The sequence below is a fragment of the Natrix helvetica genome, assembly GCF_964273705.1.
Source record: "Natrix helvetica genome assembly, chromosome: 2".
In the NCBI taxonomy this organism is placed as follows: Eukaryota; Metazoa; Chordata; class Lepidosauria; order Squamata; family Natricidae; genus Natrix; species Natrix helvetica.
The window spans coordinates 252,908,005-252,929,127 of record NC_138552.1 but is presented as its reverse complement, the minus strand read 5'-3'; the positions used below and the strand labels follow the sequence as shown (position 1 = coordinate 252,929,127).

Sequence of the window (21,123 nt, the reverse complement as noted above, 5' to 3'; positions counted from 1 at the left end):
AAAACCATACGTTATTTTATCTACTTTAAATCTTTCTAATATCTAAATCTTTCTATTTCTAAATTTTTCTAAGAGAACAATATACTTTCGCCATCAATTCTTGATTTTATTTTACATTCCTCTTGACAAAATTCTAGTACCTCATGATAAACTGGACATTTGTGTTTGCTATTATTTCCTCCATCTATAAAATGCTCCTTGTGCTGAGAACTAACAAAGATGTTTTAGAGCATAACCTGGGTTTGTATCTGTTCCATATTCTCCATATAGCATGCCTAACATAATTATTTTAAAAATCCACATTAATTGTGACTTTATTTTACCACAAATATCTTTGACATGCAAAACTCATGTCCTTCTAACTTTAAAAGCCTTCTGTTTGTCACTCAGTGTTTCATTCAAACCAAGCAGCAAGGTACAAAATATATTTTCAGATAAGGTGAACCCAAACATCTTCTTTCCTTTGCATCTTAAAACAAAGTGTCTCAACAAGAGAAAGAGAAACTGCCAATTCGCCCCTCTTTTTCTACTTTTGTCTCATGTGGGACTCTGTTGTACTGCCAGCATCATAATCAACATCTTTATAGTTACAGTCAACATTACATTTGGCTCATATTACCTTTATCCTCCGTTTTGTAAAATTCGCCAATTGTCTGGACTCCCTGATAGTAAATATTAAACAAAAAACATTCCTATGGAGGACTGATTGGTTTGTCTAACTGAATTCCAGTTTGTTCAAAAGCACTTTCATTAAAACAAAAAACCCACAACTTTTCAAATAATTGTCCCTTTTATCCTTTTTAAACCTCCTTACATTGACTCTTTGTTAAGCTTTTTAACAAGAACGTTTTTAAGTCTTTTAAGAACTTTTTTCTTTATTCCTTTCTAATCCAGAAAAAATAATATTTCACCAAGTGGAATTTTCTTATCCTGCCACTCAGAAAAATCTCTCTGTAGCTGTAAATTAGGGACATCCAAAATAGTTCAAGAAATAAGGCTTACAGGCTGCATTATAGCTGTGAAGCTTGATTGAAATTCCCCAACTCCCAGTCATGCAGCTCATAAGCCAACTGTAAAATCCTTGGTTCCTGCAGTCTGTTCCCGAGGGCAACTGTCAAAGAGTACCAGTGGGTAATCTCACAATCTCACCTTTTTTCCAAGAGATTTTGCCAATCAGAATTTGCTTTCTGGCCACTAATTTAGTTACAATGCCACACTCACTCCTTCAGGGACATCTAGTTTGCCATGATTTCTCACTGAAAGCCAACTTGTTTCTTCACATAATCTCTGGTTTTACTGGTTCATGAAAATGAATATAATTCAAATTTGTACCCAGTCTCCTGTTTACCATCCTTCAGAACTGTAATGGCATAATTGAAATTTATATACAGCTAGTCCTCAATTTATGGTCACAATTGGGATCAGAATTTCTCATTGTGTCATATGTTGAATTGGATCGGATTTTACAACTGTTTTACACTCATTGTTAAGCAAATCGTCAAAGTTGTTAAGCAAATCCAGTTTCCCCAAAGGGTGATCTTTGACAGAAATTGGCAAAAAGGGTCATAAATAGCAATTATGCAACTGAAGGATGCTGCAACCGGTATAAATGCAGGCTGGTTGCCAAGCTCTGAAATTATGATCATGATTGAGAATAGTGCAATAGTTGTAAATGCAAGTACAAGTTGTAAATCATTTCTTCCAAGATTATAAGTTAGAATTGTCATTAAGCGAACAGTCCTAAATTGAGGATTATTTGTTACAGATAGTAATTTGTTCATTTAGATAAGTGGTTCTCAACCTTACCAATGCCGCGATACTTTATGTTGTGGTGACCCCCAACCATAAAATTGGTGTCTCATTTCCTAAGACCATCGAAAATATGTGTTTTCCTATGGTCTTAGGCGACCCCTGTGAAAGGGCCGTTTGGCCCCCAAATGGGTCCCGACCCACAGGTTGAGAACCACTGATTTAGATGAAGATTGACTGTTTGAATAGTATATACATGCAGTGACGTGCTGTGAGGTTTATGGAAGGCGGGGAATGGGACCATGTATTCAGGAGGCTGCCTCAGCCTCCTGCACACATGGTCCCATTCCCTGCCTTCCTGAGTCAACATGAAGGGACCGGGGAGCGCAAGCCAGCGGAGCACGCTCCGCGGTCCCCTTCAGGAAGTCAGGGAATCGGACCACGTGTGACTTTTCCCTTTTCCCTTTTCCCTTTTTTTTTCCTTTTCATGATGAGAGCGGTGAGGCTCTGCCTCCCCTGACCGCACGTCCCTGTATACATGCCTGTATAAGGCAAATGTTAGTGCTGAGAAAGAAGAAAAAATGTGGAATATAGACTTATAAAGTAAATAAAAACTTAATTCAGTACAATGATTGGTCAAAAGATGTTTATAGCAGTGAAGAATGGATAAAATTGCCAACTGAGACCACCTTTGGAATGTTATTCAAAACCAAACTTTATAAAGTGAAAGTTGTGTTATTATATGGTAATTAAAATCAAGAATTGTCTGGTAACACTCTCCAGACTAACATTTTATTAAAAGTTATAAGCTATAACAGTGATGGCTAACCTTTTTGGTACCGAGTGCCGAAAGCACACACCTATAATGCAACGCGCTCCCTATGTGCACCCTCTGCGCATGCATGCATAACCCCCCTCCCGGGTGCACTGTGCATACATGCACGACCCCGCACACACACCTTGCAAATGTGTCCCCACATGTGCCCCTATGCATATGCGGCAGAGACCCGAAAATCAGCTGGCTTGTGGGAGGCACGCACGTATGCGCAGCAGAACTGAGCCAGGGCAACAGCTTGCATGCCTGCGGAGAGGACTCTGTATGCCACTTATGACACACGTGCGATAGGTTTGCCATCATGGAGCTATAGTGTGGTTCAGACTCCTGATTTATAGTTCAAACTGAATCTGAAGTTGCCATTCATACTCCATTCTGTATTAGAAATATCTTTCTAAATTTGAATGAAATGGAAATCACTATTTTCTAAGCATGATGAAGAACATACAGTATAGTGTTTTCTGATGAGAATTTTCCCCAATTTAAGAGGCAAGAATTGATGTGGATAGGTTTAAATTAAAACATATTTCGGCTAACAATCTGAGAAACCCTGAGTTGGATAATCAATTTTTAATGACCTTCTCCATTTGTATTTATTTGTGCTGGAAGAGAAACATAGATTTTGATAGGTAAACATTTCCATTAAACAAATTGACTTCCTGAACTTGGCACAAAAATTAGTATTTCTTTCTGCTATTTAGCAAAGAACACCGGGAACCTATTTTTATTTTTTATTAGATTTTTATTCCATCTTTATTACTTTATAAATAATTCATGGTGGGAAACATATGCGGTAATACTCCTTGATCCTCCTGTTTTTCCTGCAGCAACAATCTGTAAGGTGGGTTGATACTTTGAGCAAGTGACTGGCCCAAAGTTATCCAGCTTTATGTGTAATGTAAGTAATTAAATATTTCCAGGCAATGAAATTATTATTGCAGCATTTTGGTGCCTGTTCATTCCGATATCCAAGCACATAAACAGAATATTCCTAATAAAGTGTGCACAATATCAACTGTATTTGGTATTTATTTCTGTAATTTGGTATGGGAACTTCTTAGTTCCCTTCTTTCAGGTCAGGATCAGACCCAGGCCAGGATCATGACCCTCATTTTGGCTTTTGGAGCTGTCAAAATTGCCTGGATTTATCATTTGTATAAAACTGAATGTTTTGGAATAATTTGGTTCTGACACCCATGGAGTTCTTTCTAATGTATTATTAACGTATTTAATCCATATAGCACATTAAACAGACTTGATCGAATGAAAACCAGAATTTAAATCAATGTGAACAAATAGGAATTTCTTTATTTAAAGTTATTTATCTTGTTTTTCTTCTTCTATCAGTGAGTAGAGTGCCCATTGAAATCTTTGTATATCCTAAGGCAGTGCAAACCATATGGAGGAGTGTTTCATAAAAACACTTTCTGAACGCAACTGTGCAAGGCACTGAAGCATTGTGTTCCTCAATGCAGTTTCCTTAAGGGCCTCCTTTTGCTGCCTGGGCACTCCTGTCCATGCTTCAGCACCATGTGTGCTGCTGAAATTGATATTTTACTTGCCAACTGTCCAGATACAAGGAGGTGCTTGAGCTAGCTGCGTGGAGCCTTCTAGAAAACAATGTACTTTGGGTAGTAGTGGTACGCTCCTTTAAGTATGTGATTAGGTGGGAATAGTCTAACATTATTCTCATTTTCCTAAGTATATAGGTCAATTATGAAACACTTGGCAGTTAATGTAGACTGGATAATACAAAACAGCTCAACGTGAAGAGAGAAAACATCAGCCTGCTACTGAAGCAGATATCAGGGAAACAAATGAGTGACAATGAGCTAAAATTACTAATTAGCAGAGAGAAGTAATTTTGAGGCTGAGTGATTTGGTGTAAAAGAAGAAAGGAGATGGTACTAGCATGAGAACTTGTAAAAAGCAAAATGTGGGAGGAAAAGAAGAGTTTAGATTAAAAGGAAATGAAAAGGTGAAAATGTACATCAAATAATTTGTAGGAAATCCTCTGTTGGAGAGAAAATGAAAATGAATGGAAGCAAGGAAGAATATGAGGTAGTTTACATTCTTTTATAAAACACATTAAAATAGAAAGTGTGTCACAGATGACTGCAACCTAATAGCTTGCATAAACCTGCTGTGCATTAGAAACTGTTACAGCAAGTCAGACTAAGAATCCATCTGAGTATTGTCCTTTCTTGTGCACCTAAGGGCTATTTCATATATGATTTCTGTGTTACAGAATGCTTATGCTAACCTTTCTGATCCACATACCTGCAATAAGAAACTAAAGTTCCATTACAGTATAACTGCTGGCCTTTTTCAATAGGAAACAAAGCTAGATCCCTGGATATTTAGAGAGGTTTCCTATAGTGTTGTGTATGTCAAAAGTTTGATATTGATATAAATATTGATGGAGAGTTTCATGTATTTTTTAATTGTGCAAAGTATGTATGTTCTGCAATATTGAAATACTTCCACAGTTAGATTGATTTAAACAAATATTCTAGGCATGTTTGAAAGCTTCTTGGGAATTGTTGGGCATGTAATCTAAACAGCTTGGGATCTGAATATTTCAAGGATCATTACCTGACATAAGAATTTCGCTTTACCTCCAGCAAATTGGGAGCAATAATTTATATCTCTGTGTTATATTTCTGTGTTGTTAGGCAAAAAAAAGTTTTGCCTAAAGGTCTGTGTAAGTTTCAGAATAGGGTATGTTTATTTCAGAGTGGGTGTGGGGGGTGGGTTGAAGGGAAAAACTGCTCACATTAAAATGTATGCGGGAGATTCAGGCGGGGCTTGCCATCACTGGCAAGCCTATTTGTTGTAGCCCACCATACCAGAGAGGAAGATTTTTGGAGGGCTCGCAAAGAAAGGAAGTAACAGGAAAGACAGCACCTACTAGTACTTGTACTGGTGCAACTCATAAATATAAAAGGAACACAGTGGTGTGATACTTACCAGTATTGCAGCTATTGCTGTGCACAATTTATTCATGGGTCTGATAATGATTTTACTAAGGAATTTTTTATGATTCATAACTAATATTTTGTTCAAGTGCTTCTGAACTCGCGTTCTGCTATAATAAATAGGAGCACTCAACATCTTCTTTCTTCCATTTATTTTGTGAAACTTTCATTACCTCTAGCCTAAACAATTCTTCTGTATGGTCATCATTTGTCTTTTTCCTCTACATTAGTTTTAAACAGAGAAAATTGAAGAGAATATCAGATTGAGAAACATACCATTTGTTTATATGAAGGCATAGGATTTTATTTTCCTTTTTCTTTTTTATGAAAATTAAAATAATAACTGTACTCTTAATAACTCTTCATGTTTTCCTTGAATTGTCACAGATAATTCAGTATCTATTAACTTTACACAGTTTCAGATTTTTCTTCCTTTGTTTACAATTCTGAATATGCCAATATCATTTCTCATATAGTATACTATTTTCTATTCAAGTCATTTGCTCAGTTCCTATGAGCATTCCTTGTATCTGGAGGTTTGATTGACTGATTATATGCTGTCAAATTAATGTCCACTCTCATTGACCAAATAGATAGCTCTCCAAGATGATCTGTTTCCACCCTGGTTCTTCAGGACTCTTGATTTCTTAGCTTTTCATTGTGGTTTCAAGAATTTTCAGATATTTCCAAAATATATTTGTTATTTCTAACTTCTGCAAAGTCCAGCTTTCACTTCCATAGAGAACCATGGGAATGACCATTGCCTGCATGATTCTAATTTGCTCTAGTGATAAGGCACCAGGCTACAAACCAGGAAATGTGAATTTTAGTCCTGCCTTAGACATGAAAGTCAGCTGTGTGACTTTGGGTCAATCACTTCCCTCAACCCAACTTACTCACAGGGTTGCTGTTGTGGAAAAAATGGGAGAAAGGAGCATTAGGTATGCTTGCCACCTAGATTATCTATAAAAATAATAAAGGCAAGATAAAAATGTCTTAATGACTTAATAAATTGAAACAATCCCTTTTTATCATAGCAGAAGCCATCCATCCAAGCAAATTTCTTGGCCATAGTTTGCTATCTAAGAATGAAATAAATAATAGATTTCGTAGAATTATTAATGTCTCCCTGTTACTTAATTTCTTCTGATCTGTAACCCTACACATGCACATAAGAGCGAAAGAGTTGTAGGAAGGCAACAATACCCTCTCTTGAAAATGGTGGGAGACTAAAAGTCATGAAAGTAAGAGGCCAGAGTAGGCCATTGACATGTATATTATACAGAACCTAAATGTATGTAAGATACAACATTATACATAATTATCTATTTACAGCAGCCATAGTTATTGATAGTATAAATATATTATAAACTATACTACTTATAACAGTAGTATGAAAGAAATTCACATTAACACCTCTTTTTCAGCCTAGAAATATCCTTTAATATTTTTCTTGAAGTACATTGAGTTTAAGGAGCATTGCCTTTTCTTGATCTCCCACTGTCTCTATTCTGATATACTGTAGTTTAGATTTTAGAATTAAATTTGGTTTCTTTGGAGCTGCATCAAACTATTGCTTTATGTTTAACAAGTATTGTCTAGTGTTTTCCCCTATCCCCGGGATGGCGAACCTATGGCACACGTGCCACAGGTGGGACGCGGAGCCATTTGTCAGGGCACGCGAGGCACTGGCCAGCTGAGTTCACCCTTTTTTAAAGTCATTTTTCACCCTCCCCAGGCTCCAGAGGCTTTATAGAAGCCTGGGGAGGGCGAAAAGAGCCCCCCCCCCCCCCCGGAGGCTTCATGAACTTCCCTGAATCCTCCGGAGCGCAAAAAAACGGCCCTATGGGCAAACCGGACGTTCGTGAACAGACTTCCGGTTTGCTCAGAGATTCGTTTTAAGTGCTCAGGGAAGCCCCCTGAAGATCCCTGAAGCCTCTGGAGTGCTCAAAACGACCCTCCAAGCAAAAAATATGTTGAATAACACAAGACCTGAAATAAAGCCCCTGTGATATATGCTTACTGTTATCTTACGGTGCAGCCACTTAAGATTTTGTAGTTAAAGAGAAGCTTATGTGCAAAATTTATTTATTTTTTATTTTATTAAATTTATAGACCGCCCCCTCTCCCCGAAGGGACTCGGGGCGGTGTACAGACACCACATTAAAACCTAATATAAAATAGATACACTTAAAAACCAATTAAACAATAAGGCTGTACAGGGTAATAAAAGTTAAAAATCAGCTTAAAACAACCCCAAAAATTTAAAAGTACAGAATTGAGGGACTAGATCGGGATTAGGCCAGGCCCACTAAACTAAACAGGTGGGTCTTGAGCATCTTACGGAAGGAGCGGAGATCAGTGGTTGTTCTGATGTCACGGGGGAGGTCATTCCAGAGGGTCGGGCCCATCACAGAGAAGGCCCTACTCCTGGGCGTCGCCCGCTGGCACTGCCTCGTGGACGGCACCCGGAGGAGCCCCTCCCTGTGAGAGCAGATCGGTCGAAGGGATGTATGGGGCAGGATACGATCCCGCAAGTACCTTGGTCCTGTGCCATGGTTCAGAATTATGTCTTTAATAGTGGATGATATTAGTAAGTATTGCATTGTTTTCATTATATAACTTTTAGTTGGCAACTTTAGTATCAATCTGGTCTTTTCAGTCTATTTCACCTAGTTGAATTTATTGTAGCTTTAAAATGTATAATATAAATCATTTTGCGTGATTCCTCTCTAAGAAATTGGAATAAATACAGTTGTATTTTAGAGTTTAATATTAACAGAGATTCATATAAATTATTCTACATAGATAGGGGAAGAAGATAGACATACAATTAATATAAGGTGGCATTTATCTATCTGTTAAATTTACTGGGGTATCCTTATACCAGAAATGCTGAATAAGCTAACCTAGGCTCAAGTAGAAATTGGTGATTGTTGAAACTTTGGTGTTTCTCAAGGCTCTACATGTTCAGATATAAAAGTAATCAATAATTCTTGGGCTGTTTAGAGAAACAGAAACCAAGGTGTGCTGTGTCAGGGGAAAAAACGCCTGATATCTGAGATCAATGGACCGTGGCTGATTCCCTTCCGCATATCTTTTGAGATATTAAGAAAAATAAAATAAAAGCCTTTGACAAGTATATTCTAATTAATAAACAAACTTTAATAAAAGTAAATAAAAGTAAAATAAACTAATTGTTACATTTTGATAATGAAAGCTCCGTCTGCCAACTCTGCTTGGCAGCCGGACAAAGAAGAAAGGAATTTTTGGAAGTGTAACCGCATGCGCAATAAATCACTTTCAGATAAGAACTTTTTGTTTTATGACCTGCGCAATAAAGCTTTCTTAGTTTAACTCTTGAATGTCAGTTCATGCCTAGCAAACTTTTTAACATCGTGACATGCTGCTCTAGATTGTTATAATTAGCACCCATAACAATGTGCAAACTGCTCCTACAGAAGTTTTGAAATATTTTGGCAAAGATTAGTGCTATGTTATGGCATTTCTTCTGATTTGTAGATTATGTTTTTGGAGAGTCCTGTACAGGTATAATATTTTTATATCTTGGTAGTCTTGGCACTTATGGATCGATAACAGTTTGTCTTGGTAATCTTATAGGGAGAAGGGAAGACAAATGCAAATAGTCCTGTTCGTCAGCTGTCTTAAAGTCAGGAATTTACAGCAACCACTCCTAGTCAGCAGTATCGATTTTCATGTATGATTTTTTTTTTTTTAAAGTAAGCCAAATCACCTGGGACTCAAAATTGGGAAAATATGACCCAGGACTTTTATATTCTACCCATAGCGTTTTTAAACATTTTCAGTTCAGAAATTTAAACTGGTAAGAGAAAGTGTGCATAATAAAATATGCTTTGCCTCATGTAGACTAATCAATACTCTATGTACTTCATTTTTCTTTTCCTTTTGTAGACTTTTATATATTTGATATCTTGATTATATATGTGTGTGTGTGTGTGTGTGTGTGTGTGTGTTACAACCCCTGGTATGCCTAAATATGGGAGGAAGATCTATACTAGTCTCCCTTTATTTATTTATCAGTACAAATACAACAATATATATATAGGCATACCAGGGGTTGTAACACAAATATATTACCATTGTATTCACCCTGATTCAACACTAACAAGCACTTCAAATTAATAATTGTGTTTGGCGTGGGAAGCAAAAACCAGGGGAACTGTGAGAGGCTATTATTTAGAGTGAGGACAGAAAAATGTTCAGTCAAGCATGTTGATGACAAGTGGCATTCACTGGTTAGCTGCATAAAAATAAATTGATTTATTTTAGGTTGTAAATGACAAACCTTTGACACTTTTTTTAAAAATTTAAAAATAAGATAAACAGAAGGAACTTCTGTCAGGAAGAAATGTAACACATATTCTTCCTCTTCTCTTCAATCCTTCCTTCTTGAGCAGAATGGTTGATTTGATCGGTTATAGGTTTGAGCCAATATGGCAAATTCCTTGTTGAGATTGAAATAAAATATATAATTTGCCTTGCATTTGCAGTAACTTTGCAAACAAAGAATACATTTTGTTCTTAATTTTCTGGAGCAAACTTAGAGAAAATACCAGGATGGAGTTGGTGTTATTGCTGCCTTTAAGAGCCCTGGTGGTGCATTGGTTAGAAGGCAGTACTGCAGGGCTAACTCACTGCTCATTCCAGGAGTTCGATTCTCAGCGGCTCAAGGTTGACTCATCCTTCCATCCTTCCGAGGTCGATAAAATGAGGACCCAGATTGTTGGGAACAATATGCTGACTCTGTGAACTGTTTAGAGAAGACTGTAAAGCACAGTTAAGCAGTATATAAGTCTTAGTGCTATTGCTATTGCTTTAATTATGTAATATCCATGTAGCATGTTTCACAAAGAAACTAAGGGAACTACATAGATGGAGCAGGGAAAGGGAAAATATACACTTTTAGCTTCAGTCCAATTATAATCAAATCTCCTTTTGCTTTTCCAAAATTCCCCTTTTCTGCAAAGGTTGGGCTTTAGCCATTAATCCACCTGAAACAAAGCCAACTATATTTGTGTGCATAATATACCTGTGGATGATTGGTAAGTGATTCCACACATTAAAATCATATTCTGTTCAGATTACTGAATTTCAATTCTGTTTTAGGCATCCTCCCATCCCTTGCTAGAATTTCTAATCAATTCAGGGCATTGTATATCAGCCAAGTTAATTTATGGACCATCCCAATATTGTTCAGGACTGGACATGTGTGTGTGTGTACACACAAAGATATATGCCAAATGCAGTCTGAACATCTGGCTGTGTAACAAACCATAACTAACAATTACTGATAAGAAAGACAAAAAAGACTGGATAATAAATGTATCAATACCAGAGGCAGAAGAATAGAAAGAAAAACCTGGAGTAAATCACAAAATACAAAGACCCGCGAAAAGAAGAATGTGGAAAAGAAAGGAAAAATAGTACTAATAGTAGTAGGTGCCTTGGGTGCCATCCCAAAACAACTAGAGAACCACTTGAATACTATCAGCATTGACAAAACCACCATCAATCAATTGCAGAAGGCAGCTATACTTCAAACAGCTTACAACCTGTGACAATACCTCTAACATCACCAAACAACATCTCCCTATCACAGTTTCTTGGGAAGGATTCAATAAATGGACAAAAATGCCAAAACTAGTCTGAATATCTGACCGCCTGCATGGCTAACCATAATATTTACATGGAGGACTGAAACTATAGAAAAAACATTATCTGGAACAGAATAGATGCTCAACCAAGATATTTCAGTAGAGTTTAGACTGGATAAATTTGTCACCCTCACCATCAACATTCCAATAAAAAAAGCATATATGACTGCTAAATAAAAACTTCAACACTCTTTGCAGTTGAAACAAACTATTAATTGAATTGTATAAAGAGAGGATATTGGGAGCAAGACGAAAACTTAATAAATTATCAACCACTCATCTGAAACACTAGCAGCAGTGTAAATCATATCTATTATTAAGAATATACAATTACAATATTTAATTATTGTTACTTAATAAAAACAATGGGTTTTTAAAAAAATTCCTAGTGATGTAATAGTCAAATGCAACTAAGGAGGAAAGTACATGCTTATATAATTTAGTTCTTCCTTAGATTACATAGACTAGTTTCTTAATTACATCTTTATCTCTGCAAGAAAAAATGTTATTAAATCTAGGAAAGTAGGATGAGTTTTTTTTTACAGATGGTTATCCAACTGAGAGGCATAAAATATACATTGAAGTCTTTGCTCAATCAAACTGGAGGACTATAATTATGCTTTTTAAATAAAGTCTTTCCAGTGTCCTTCAGCATATAATTAATTTTGAAAGTTGGGAAGGAACTAGATAGTTGTATAAGCTAGTATCCAATCAACCTGTTAAATATTGATGCAAAAATATTGAAAATAACTCTGCCATGTAGACTACTGATACTACATTCAATTATCCATCTTGCACAATCTGGCTTATTGGATACTTGGAGGCCTTTTATAATACTAAATTACTAATTGGTATTCTAGATGCACATTCAGAAAACTTAAAAGGAGTGATGGTCTCTTTGATTGCAGACAAGGCCTTTGATATGGTTCAGTGGAGTTTTCTAAAAAAATAAAATGAATAAATATAGAATTCCTACTTGTCAATTGGATAAATGTATGTTACTCTATTGCTAGAGATAATTACATATTGACTTATTTCTTCATCTGTTAATGTATTATATTAACTTATTTTTAAAAATCCTTTATCACTTTTTACTTTGGAACAATTGGCCAGTCTTATTAACCAATTACAGTAAATTTTAATAGCATACAGAAAAAAATAATGAGAACTATGAGGAATTAAGAAATGTTTGGCACTGGAGCAATCTTCCCCTAGGCTGAAATCAAAAACTATTTCTGAATAATCAGTGACAGCTAACTATATTAAAATACTGTATTCCATTGCGGAAACTGTCTTCCACAAAGCCTAATTTTTTTTAAAAAAACCATCCAAACAGTATGAAATGTGAAACAACGTTAACTAGCACGAAGCATTATTTTGTTTTGGTTCTCAGCTCAAATCTCCTTCTAAGGCATTGTTGTGTTGAGATGTTCAGCTCCCTTGCTCAGTGTATGAAGCTGGAAACACTATTCAGACCTTCTCTGCTCTTTCTCTCATGTGGCTCCTTTCCTAATTTAGAAAAAAAGAGTCATTTGCTATTTAAATCAGTTTTATGTTCTGGTTGAAAAACCCTTCTTTAGTTGGTACACAATGCCAGAGAAATTAGAATATATAAAGGCATTTCCAATATATATTGGAGATGTGAACAAGAGATATGCTTGGTGATAGGTTAAAAACAATTTTAAAAATTGATTAAAATACATATTGAAACAAGGTTTTGAAGAATAACCTTGTTCTGTGTACCTCTACATATAGTCATGCTGGTCACATGACCACCAAAGTCTCGTCGGTCAGCGCTGGCTACCTCGACTAAGAAACAGAGATGCATACCACTGAGTCAAACACAACTGAGCAAGGAAAACCTTTGCCTTTACCATTATGCAATTGAAGCCAGAACTTTTTTTAGTTGATGGATTTATTTATTTATTTACAATTTTACAATTTACAATAGTAGAGTTGGAAGGGACCTTGGAGGTCTTCTAGTCCAACCCCCTGCCTAGGCAGGAAACCCTATACCGTTTCAGACAAATAGCTATCCAACATCTTCTTAAAGACTTCCAGTGTTGGGGCATTCACAACTTCTGGAGGCAAGCTGTTCCACTGATTAATTGTTCTCACTGTCAGGAAATTCCTCCTCAGTTCTAAATTGCTTCTCTCCTTGATTAGTTTCCACCCATTGCTTCTTGTTCTACCCTCAGGTGCTTTGGAGAATAGTTTGACTCCCTCTTCTTTGTGGCAACCTCTGAGATATTGGAATAATGCTATCATGTCTCCCCTAGTCCTTCTTTCTCTTAAGCTAAACATACCCAGTTCCTGCAACCGTTCTTCATATGTTTTAGTCTCCAGTCCCCTAATCATCTTTGTTGCTCTTCTCTGCACTCTTTCTAGAGTCTCCACATCTTTTTTACATCGTGGCGACCAGAACTGAATGCAGTATTCCAAGTGTGGCCTTACCAAGGCATTATAAAGTGGTATTAACACTTCACGTGATCTTTAGCATATGGCAAAAATGTTAAATAGCACATTTTTTTAAGCAATTGATGATATAAAGTTTGAAGAGTCATGGAAGAATATTTCAATACATGATTATTGCAGCAAGAATATTACATGTGCAGATACAGAAACACTTGGCAGAACCCATTGTAGAGGAATAATTGGCAAAATTAACAGATCTTGCTGTTAGTGGATAAAGTAACTTCTTTGATCAGAAAATGTCAGTTAGTCTTACCTGAACTGCATGTCTCGAAGGATGGCGTGGGAGCAGTCACAACTGGATATTGTCACAGCCCCTCTGCCCGGAGACTGAGATAAATCTTGAGGCTACTCCCTCTGCTCCTCCTCTGACTCTCCAGATTAACCGATGGTCCAGTCAAGTCGAACCTGGAAGGAAGGGAACAGGGCAATCCCCCCACTCCCCCCTTGGTCCCTGACTGACCAGTAACTATCCAAACTTGGGCCCACCCTGCGTGGGGCGCACTATGGGTGGGAAGTGACTGCTCCAACGCCATCCTTCGAGACATGCAGTTCAGGTAAGACCAACTGACAGTCTCCGAAGTGGGGCGTGGGAGGAGTCACAACTGGGACATACCAAAGCTAGGTGTCCCTGGGAGGAGCCATATAGCCTGAGTACCCCCGAGGGTCTAACACTCTCTGGAGAACTCTTCTCCCAAAGGATGCTTCCGCGGAGGCGAAGGCGTCCAACTGATAGTGTCTGATGAAGGGAGAGGGCGAAGCAATGCAAATGTCCTCGATGGGAACCTGGGTGGCCCAGGCCGCGGAGGTGGCTGCACTCCTGGTGGAGTGTGCGGTGATGCCTTCAGGCACCGGGAGGTCCCGCGCCTCATAGGCCTTGGAGATGGCCAGTTTGCTCCATCTACTGATGGTGGCTGGGGAGATCTTCGCTCCCTGATTGCCAGGTGAAAGGAAACGAAGAGGGCCTCCGATTGCCTAATGACAGATGTGCGCTTCAGATAGATGTGCAGTGCCCTCCTAATGTCAAGACAATGCCAGGATCTCTCCCTTCCTCTAGAGGGAGATGGACAGAAGTCCAGGAGAACAATCTCGTGAGCCCTCTGAAAGGAGGAATTAATCTTAGGCATGAAGGCTGGGTCGAGCCTGAGTACAAGCCTGTTGCTGTGAAAGGTGCAGAGATCGGCCCTAGCCGACAGGGCGTTGATCTCTGATACCCTCCTGGCGGAAGTGATGGCTATGAGGAACACCACCTTAAGGGTAAGAAGCTGAAGACTCACCTCCCTCAGGGGCTTGGATGGTGCTTCTAGGAGTGCCTGGAGCACTATGGGTAGGTCCCAGGAGGGAAAACGGTGGATCACCGGGGGCGGAAGGTTGGTTGTTCCTCTGAGGAACCGCATTATGATAGGAAGTTGGGACAAAGATTGGGTACCCACTCCCCCCACGAGGGTGGCAAGGGCTGAGACCTGCCTTCCGAGGGTGCTGGGGGCCAGACCTTTCTCCAGTCTATCCTGGAGAAAGTCCAGTATCTGCAGGACTTTGGCTGATGCCAGTTCTACCTGAGCAGACTGGCACCAGGACACAAAGGAGGCCCAGGTCGCGTCGTAGACGCGAGTGGTAGATCTCTTCCTGGCAGCCTCGATGGTCCCGATGACCCTGGTGGAAATCTGGGCCTCCCTTAATTGCTCCCGCTCAAGCTCCAGACGGTCACTTAGAGCCAGTCTGGGTCTGGGTGGACCAGACTCCCCTGGAGTAGGGTCACCTCCCCCCGAGGGATTTTCCAATGGGGAAAGGTTGACATCTCTATCAGATCTGCAAACCAGGGACAATGGGGCCAATAGGGAGCCACCAGGATGACCTCTTCCCTCTCTAGCACTAGCTTCCTCAGCACCCCGGGAAGGGGAGGGAAGGCGTAGAGAAGCCCTGATGGCTAACTGCAGCGCAGGGAGTTGATGTCCATCGCTCCCTGTGTCGGGAACTGCGATATGAACCTCGAAAGCTGCCGTTCGACGGGGAGGTGAAGAGATCCACTGTCAGCTGGCCGAATCTCTGGCAGATCTGGTCGAAGATGCTGGAGTGAAGTTGCCACTCTCCGTGGTCTACTGTCTCTCTGCTGAGCCAGTCCGCCTGATGGTTCTCCACCCTGGAGATATGTTCTGCTCGGATTGATAGCAGATTCCGCTCCACCCAGTTCCCCAATCTCACTGCCTTGTCATGAAATGCCACGGAGTGGTGCCCCCTTGTTCACGTGCACCTTGAAGCGTTGGAGAGCCAAGTGGATCGCTCTGAGCTCCAGCCAATTGATGTTCTTCCAAAGGTCCATCGGTGTCCACCGTCCCTGGGCTAGCCGGGAGTCCAGGTGTGCCCCCCCCAATCAAACAGGCTTGCATCTGTCATCAGGGCCAACCTGTCTGCCAGGGAGCCCATGGCCAGAGCTGGGGGCATCCACCAGCAGAGGGACAGGAGTACCTGGGGCATCACGAGGACCTTGAATTCTCCGTCGCTCATCCTGTTTCTCTGTTGTGGAAGGAGGAACCACTGCAGCTCTCTGGCGTGGAGCCGGGCCCAAGGCACTATCCCAATGCAGGAGATGAACTTGCCGAGAAGCCTGGAAAGAAGAGCTACAGGAACAGATCGGTTCCTGCGAATCTCTAGAATCAATTGCACAATGCTGTCCCTACGCTCCTCTGAGAGGAAAACCTCACACTCCACTGAGTCAATGATGGTTCCCAGATGTTGGAGTCTGGTAGTAGGAATCAGGTGGCTTTTCTCAAGGTTGACCGAGAACCCCAGGGACCTTAAGGTGGAGATTGTGAGACCTAGGTCCCCTTTAGTCCGGGGCGCCGAGGTGGCTAACATGTCATCTAGGTAACAATGCAACCGGACCGGGGTGGAGTGGAGATGGCCTGCCACCATGGCTAGAACCTTGGTGAAGGTCCTGGGAGTGGAGGCCAACCCAAAGGAAAGGGCCCTGTATTGGTAATGAGTGCCCCCATAGGAGAACCTAAGGACTGGTGGTCCGGTGCAATCATAATGTGTAGGTAAGCCTCGGTGAGGTCAATGGAGGCTAGGAAGCCCCCCTGCCTAATCCATTCCAGACCTGAGGGAGGCCATCTTGAATTTGCGGTAGATAAGCCTGGAATTTAATAGCTTAGGGTCCAGGATGGCCCTCCACCCTCCTGAATTCTTGGGAAGCACAAAGAGATTTGAATAAAATCCTGATTCCTTCTCCCCCTCAGGAGCCTCTCAGTAGCGCTATCCGCTTACTGTGCACAGGCTGATTACAGAGCGCACGAGAGGAGGCTATGCTAGATAATTACTCTTGCCTGAAAGGGAAAAAAAGGTAAAGTCTCGTACCAAAGAGAGCCAGCTAAATTAGCTCCTTCTGGGCCGAAGACTGAGGTTAATCTGGGGAGTCAGAGGAGCAGCAGAGGGAGTGGCCTCAAGATTTACCTCAGTCTCTGGACAGAGGGACAATACCCAGTTGTGACTCTTCCCATGCCCCCTTCGGAGACAAGTCAGTATCTACATTCATTGATGACTGGAAACCCTTATGGTGATTTTGCTTCAAATTTAAAAAATGAATAGAGATATAACTTTAGAGCAGGGCTGTAAAACTCGCGGCGCATGGCCCGGATGCATCACTAGCTGGCCAGGCCCACACCCGGTTTAGCAAAGGGAGAAATAGTCCCAATACGTCACGTGACACTGTCCTAACAACGTGAGTTTAACACCCCTGTTTTAGAGAAGGGTTAAGATATGTTTTTGCTGTAAATTATATCAGAAGCCACTGTTTACATCTTTATATTTTACTTTCTATCTTGCTCTTTTTAAAATTTTCTTATTGCACTTTTATTTTTTTCTGTTCTTTTAAATCTTTCCTGCTCTAATTTAGTTTGTTGTATTCTTTTTGTTCTTAAAGCTTTACAACAATAGTTTAGGCTTTTATTTCCATTTATATATAAAAAGAAAAGTATTCCCCTAGAATATAGTTGTAATACAAAAGTTTATAGCAGTGTGAAAAATATGAACTACCGTATTTTTCGGAGTATAAGACACACCTTTTTCCTTCAAAAAAAAAGGGTGAAAATCTGGATGCGTCTTATACACTGAATACAGCATTTTTGGCCTCCTGAAACCCCATCTTTGCAAAAATGGCCATGCACAGCCTTTAGGAGGCTTGCAGAGTGCTTCTGGGGGCTAAGGAGGGGAAAAATGAGCGAAAAATGGACTGTTTTGTGCTTATTTTTTTCCCCCAGCCCCCGTGAGCCATTCTATAAGCCTCCTAAAGGCTATGATTGCCCTTTGTTTTGACGAAAAATGGGCTGTTTTGGGGAGGTCTTCAGAGTGCAAAACCTTTAAAAAAAATTTGCCTCTTCAAAATCTTGGTGCATCTTACACTCTGAAAAATACTGTAAGTAATCATTCAGAAGTGTAGTCAAATATAAAAAGTTTTGACGTATTAGAGCACTAACTTCAAAATTCTGCTCTGAAGTTTCAAGTGAAAGGAGATGCTTGCAATATAGTACTGGATAGTGAATATGGAGAACATGTTTGGTTTTCATTGCCTGGCCTGTGGTGACGTCAACACCCATTTACTTAGTACATGTGAATGCAAGGAAAAAGAAGGGCATAGATTCCGAAAGATTACAATGATTATAGAGCGTATACTTTACAGCGTCTCTTTCTCTATTTAATTTTCTGTTGTAAGAAAAGTGCTGCTCATACAAGTCATAGGAAAGACACACTTAATTATACCTCGTTTGCAAGTATGAAATGGCTATCAAGAGCCCTTTCAGCTGAAGGAGAAAGAAACCAATATTTTAAAAAGCAAATTCAATTTGCAATCTAGATGTGGAGAAATGCCATAGGTATGTTTTATATAGAGGAAGCAGCATTCTTTCACATAGGAAGATCACACATTGACTCTTATTTAGTTCATAAAATAATCTTGAATGGCAAGAGGTGGGAAATAAATTTACTTTGATCCTACAAAAATTTGCCAGTTGATGTAGATAGCACTTGGTAAAGGAGGCAGCATTTTGATTCATTGTAATTAATCTTTATTCTTATATCACAAGTATATAATCAGCTCTAGTGGTTAATTTCAGCAGAATATTGCATGATCTTGACTAAGAATTACCATTTCACAGTAAAATTGGAAAATATGAGTTAAAACTTCACTCAGGAGTGGAGGCAGGGTAGATAGCAAATCAACTCTCTGCTCAAAGTAGGAAACCCAGAAAATATTTTTAAAATTTATCTCTGCTATGTAATGTACCAGGATATATGAATGTTATTAGAAATTATGTGTCACCTTAATAAACATTTTTTCTTTATCTAAAAGAGTTAACCAAAGGTTAGCCAGGAACATGACATATCTAATTGATGCCATAATAGTAAATCACAAGCATTGGACTTAGCTTAGAAAAAATAAGGTAAAACTTTCTTCTGAAACATCACCATAGAAATAATGTGTTAGTTTTAGAGAAAGCTTTCTCATTATTTGAATCTTTAGAACAAATTATATAAATCCCATAACAATAATATAAATTACTGTTGCCAATAAGACAGATCATAGGGAAGGCTTAAGATGTGTAAAATAATAATTTTAAAAAAAAACTTTTCAAAGCTATTAAATGACCAGATGAACAGAATATGCTTGATTTGGCACCTAAGGCACAAATATCACATACTTTTTTTTTTTAAAGTCACTTTTCAATTAAAGAAAAATCTGCCTTGAGACTGTGATTCAATTTCCTGCTGATTTCTAGTCACTACAGTTATTTCCTTCTAGGGGTACTAAAGGGAAATCATAGCAGCGAAGAAAATATTTTTGGTATAAGAAGTTTTGCATGAAGTTAAGCAAATATAATTATGGGGTGAGCTCTCTAGCCAAGGCACATAACATTTTATTGGGGTGTTACAAGCTCTTATGGAGCTATATTATTTAAATACTGCAGCCCTTTATATCTGGCTCTGATATGTATGGAAAAAATAGCTCTGATAGGCCTGCATAGATGTAAGAGTAACTAGGAATAGTTTTTCAAACAGAAATGCCCAGGTGGACTATGTATCCCACTGTTCACAGAGATCTGCATGAGCAATGAAAGCAATGAAAAGTTACTATTTTTCTAGAGGAGTAGCTTATCCCTGCTGCAATTAAATTATTTGCAACTAAAGCCCAAGCACAGTTGCTACACAGAGCTCATAAATGACTATATAACAGTATGATCAGCGGCCCAGTGTACCCTGTGGCGGAGATGGCAGCCTAAAAATTAAATAAATAAGTAATAAAATAATCACCTTCTTGGGAAACAGTGATTCAAAAGACACTGAATTTGTATGGTTTCTCCACTGAGGCCATCTTAACCTTTGAGTTAATCAAGTTAGATCAATATAGTACTAAGATATAGAAGGTCAAGGATTGCTACTTTAATCACAATATAATTCCAAATAACTAAGTTTTAGTGAGTAAACCATCCAGTACTAAAGGGACATTTACTGCCCGTTGATAACCCCTCTTTTATTTAAATTTGCATGCCACTTTGATAGCTTTTATCTGCACTATCTGTTAAATATAAAATATATATTTCTCTAAAAGTAACACATTTTACTACCTTATGTGTAACCTTTGCCCACAAATGGTTGCTAATAGTTCTTGTTGTTAGGGAATAGTTTTGCATTGTCATTTTACTGATTGAACTTTTATCAAACAATGACTGAAAAAATATATCTGTTGATCTATGTATTTGGAGACCATGGAGGAAATAATTTTTCTGTTAAGGAATTGCAGCAAGACATGTCTGCTTCTCCTGATTTTATCAAGCCATGTTCAGTTTTTGTTTTTATTTATGGTTTTTGTGCAGGTTGTTTTATTCTTATATAAATGTGTTGATTTGATTCTATTCTTTATGTAAGCTGCTGAGAGCCTCTGGATTACAGTGGTATAGAAAATAAATGTCAATCAGCTTTCCTAACTTGAGTATCTGAGGCAACATGGCCATTGCTGAAAAATTCCACATGTTAAATCAATACATCTGAGAGTGCTTGCATTGCCAAAGACTGGTGTAAATATTTCAGATACTTTGATGTATGTTTGTATATCTTTGTGTTTTCTTTTCCTTTTCCTTCAGAATTATCTTCAATGTCTTTTGAGAAGTTGTTACAAATGAGAAACCAAGTTGGGATGAAGGCTTATCAGCAAATGACATCTAAGAAAATGCCACCAGATGTCACAAAAACAAAGAGACCATGTTTGAGCAAAAACAGGTAAACACAACTTCTGCTATGTATGTCTAAATTCTGTACATTACTACCCTGTTTCCCTGAAAATAAAGACCTCCCCAGATAATAATCCCAGTTGGGCTTTTGAGCCCATATGCTAAAATAAGCC

The 21,123-nt window shown here is 39.0% G+C and overlaps 1 protein-coding gene across 3 annotated transcripts in view; it reads left to right on the top strand.

The window, feature by feature from the left end:
* The window catches only part of RRP36 (ribosomal RNA processing 36), a 49,458-nt gene that overhangs the window by 8,498 nt on the left and 19,837 nt on the right, over positions 1–21,123 (top strand). For all 3 annotated transcript variants that reach the window (XR_014174731.1, XR_014174732.1, XM_081945286.1), the window contains exon 3: positions 20,864–20,999. Coding sequence is in view for 1 of the 3 variants with exons in the window: in XM_081945286.1 (XP_081801412.1) it covers positions 20,864–20,999 (136 nt within the window). In the remaining 2 variants the exon portion in view is untranslated. The remainder of the gene's footprint in view (positions 1–20,863; positions 21,000–21,123) is intronic.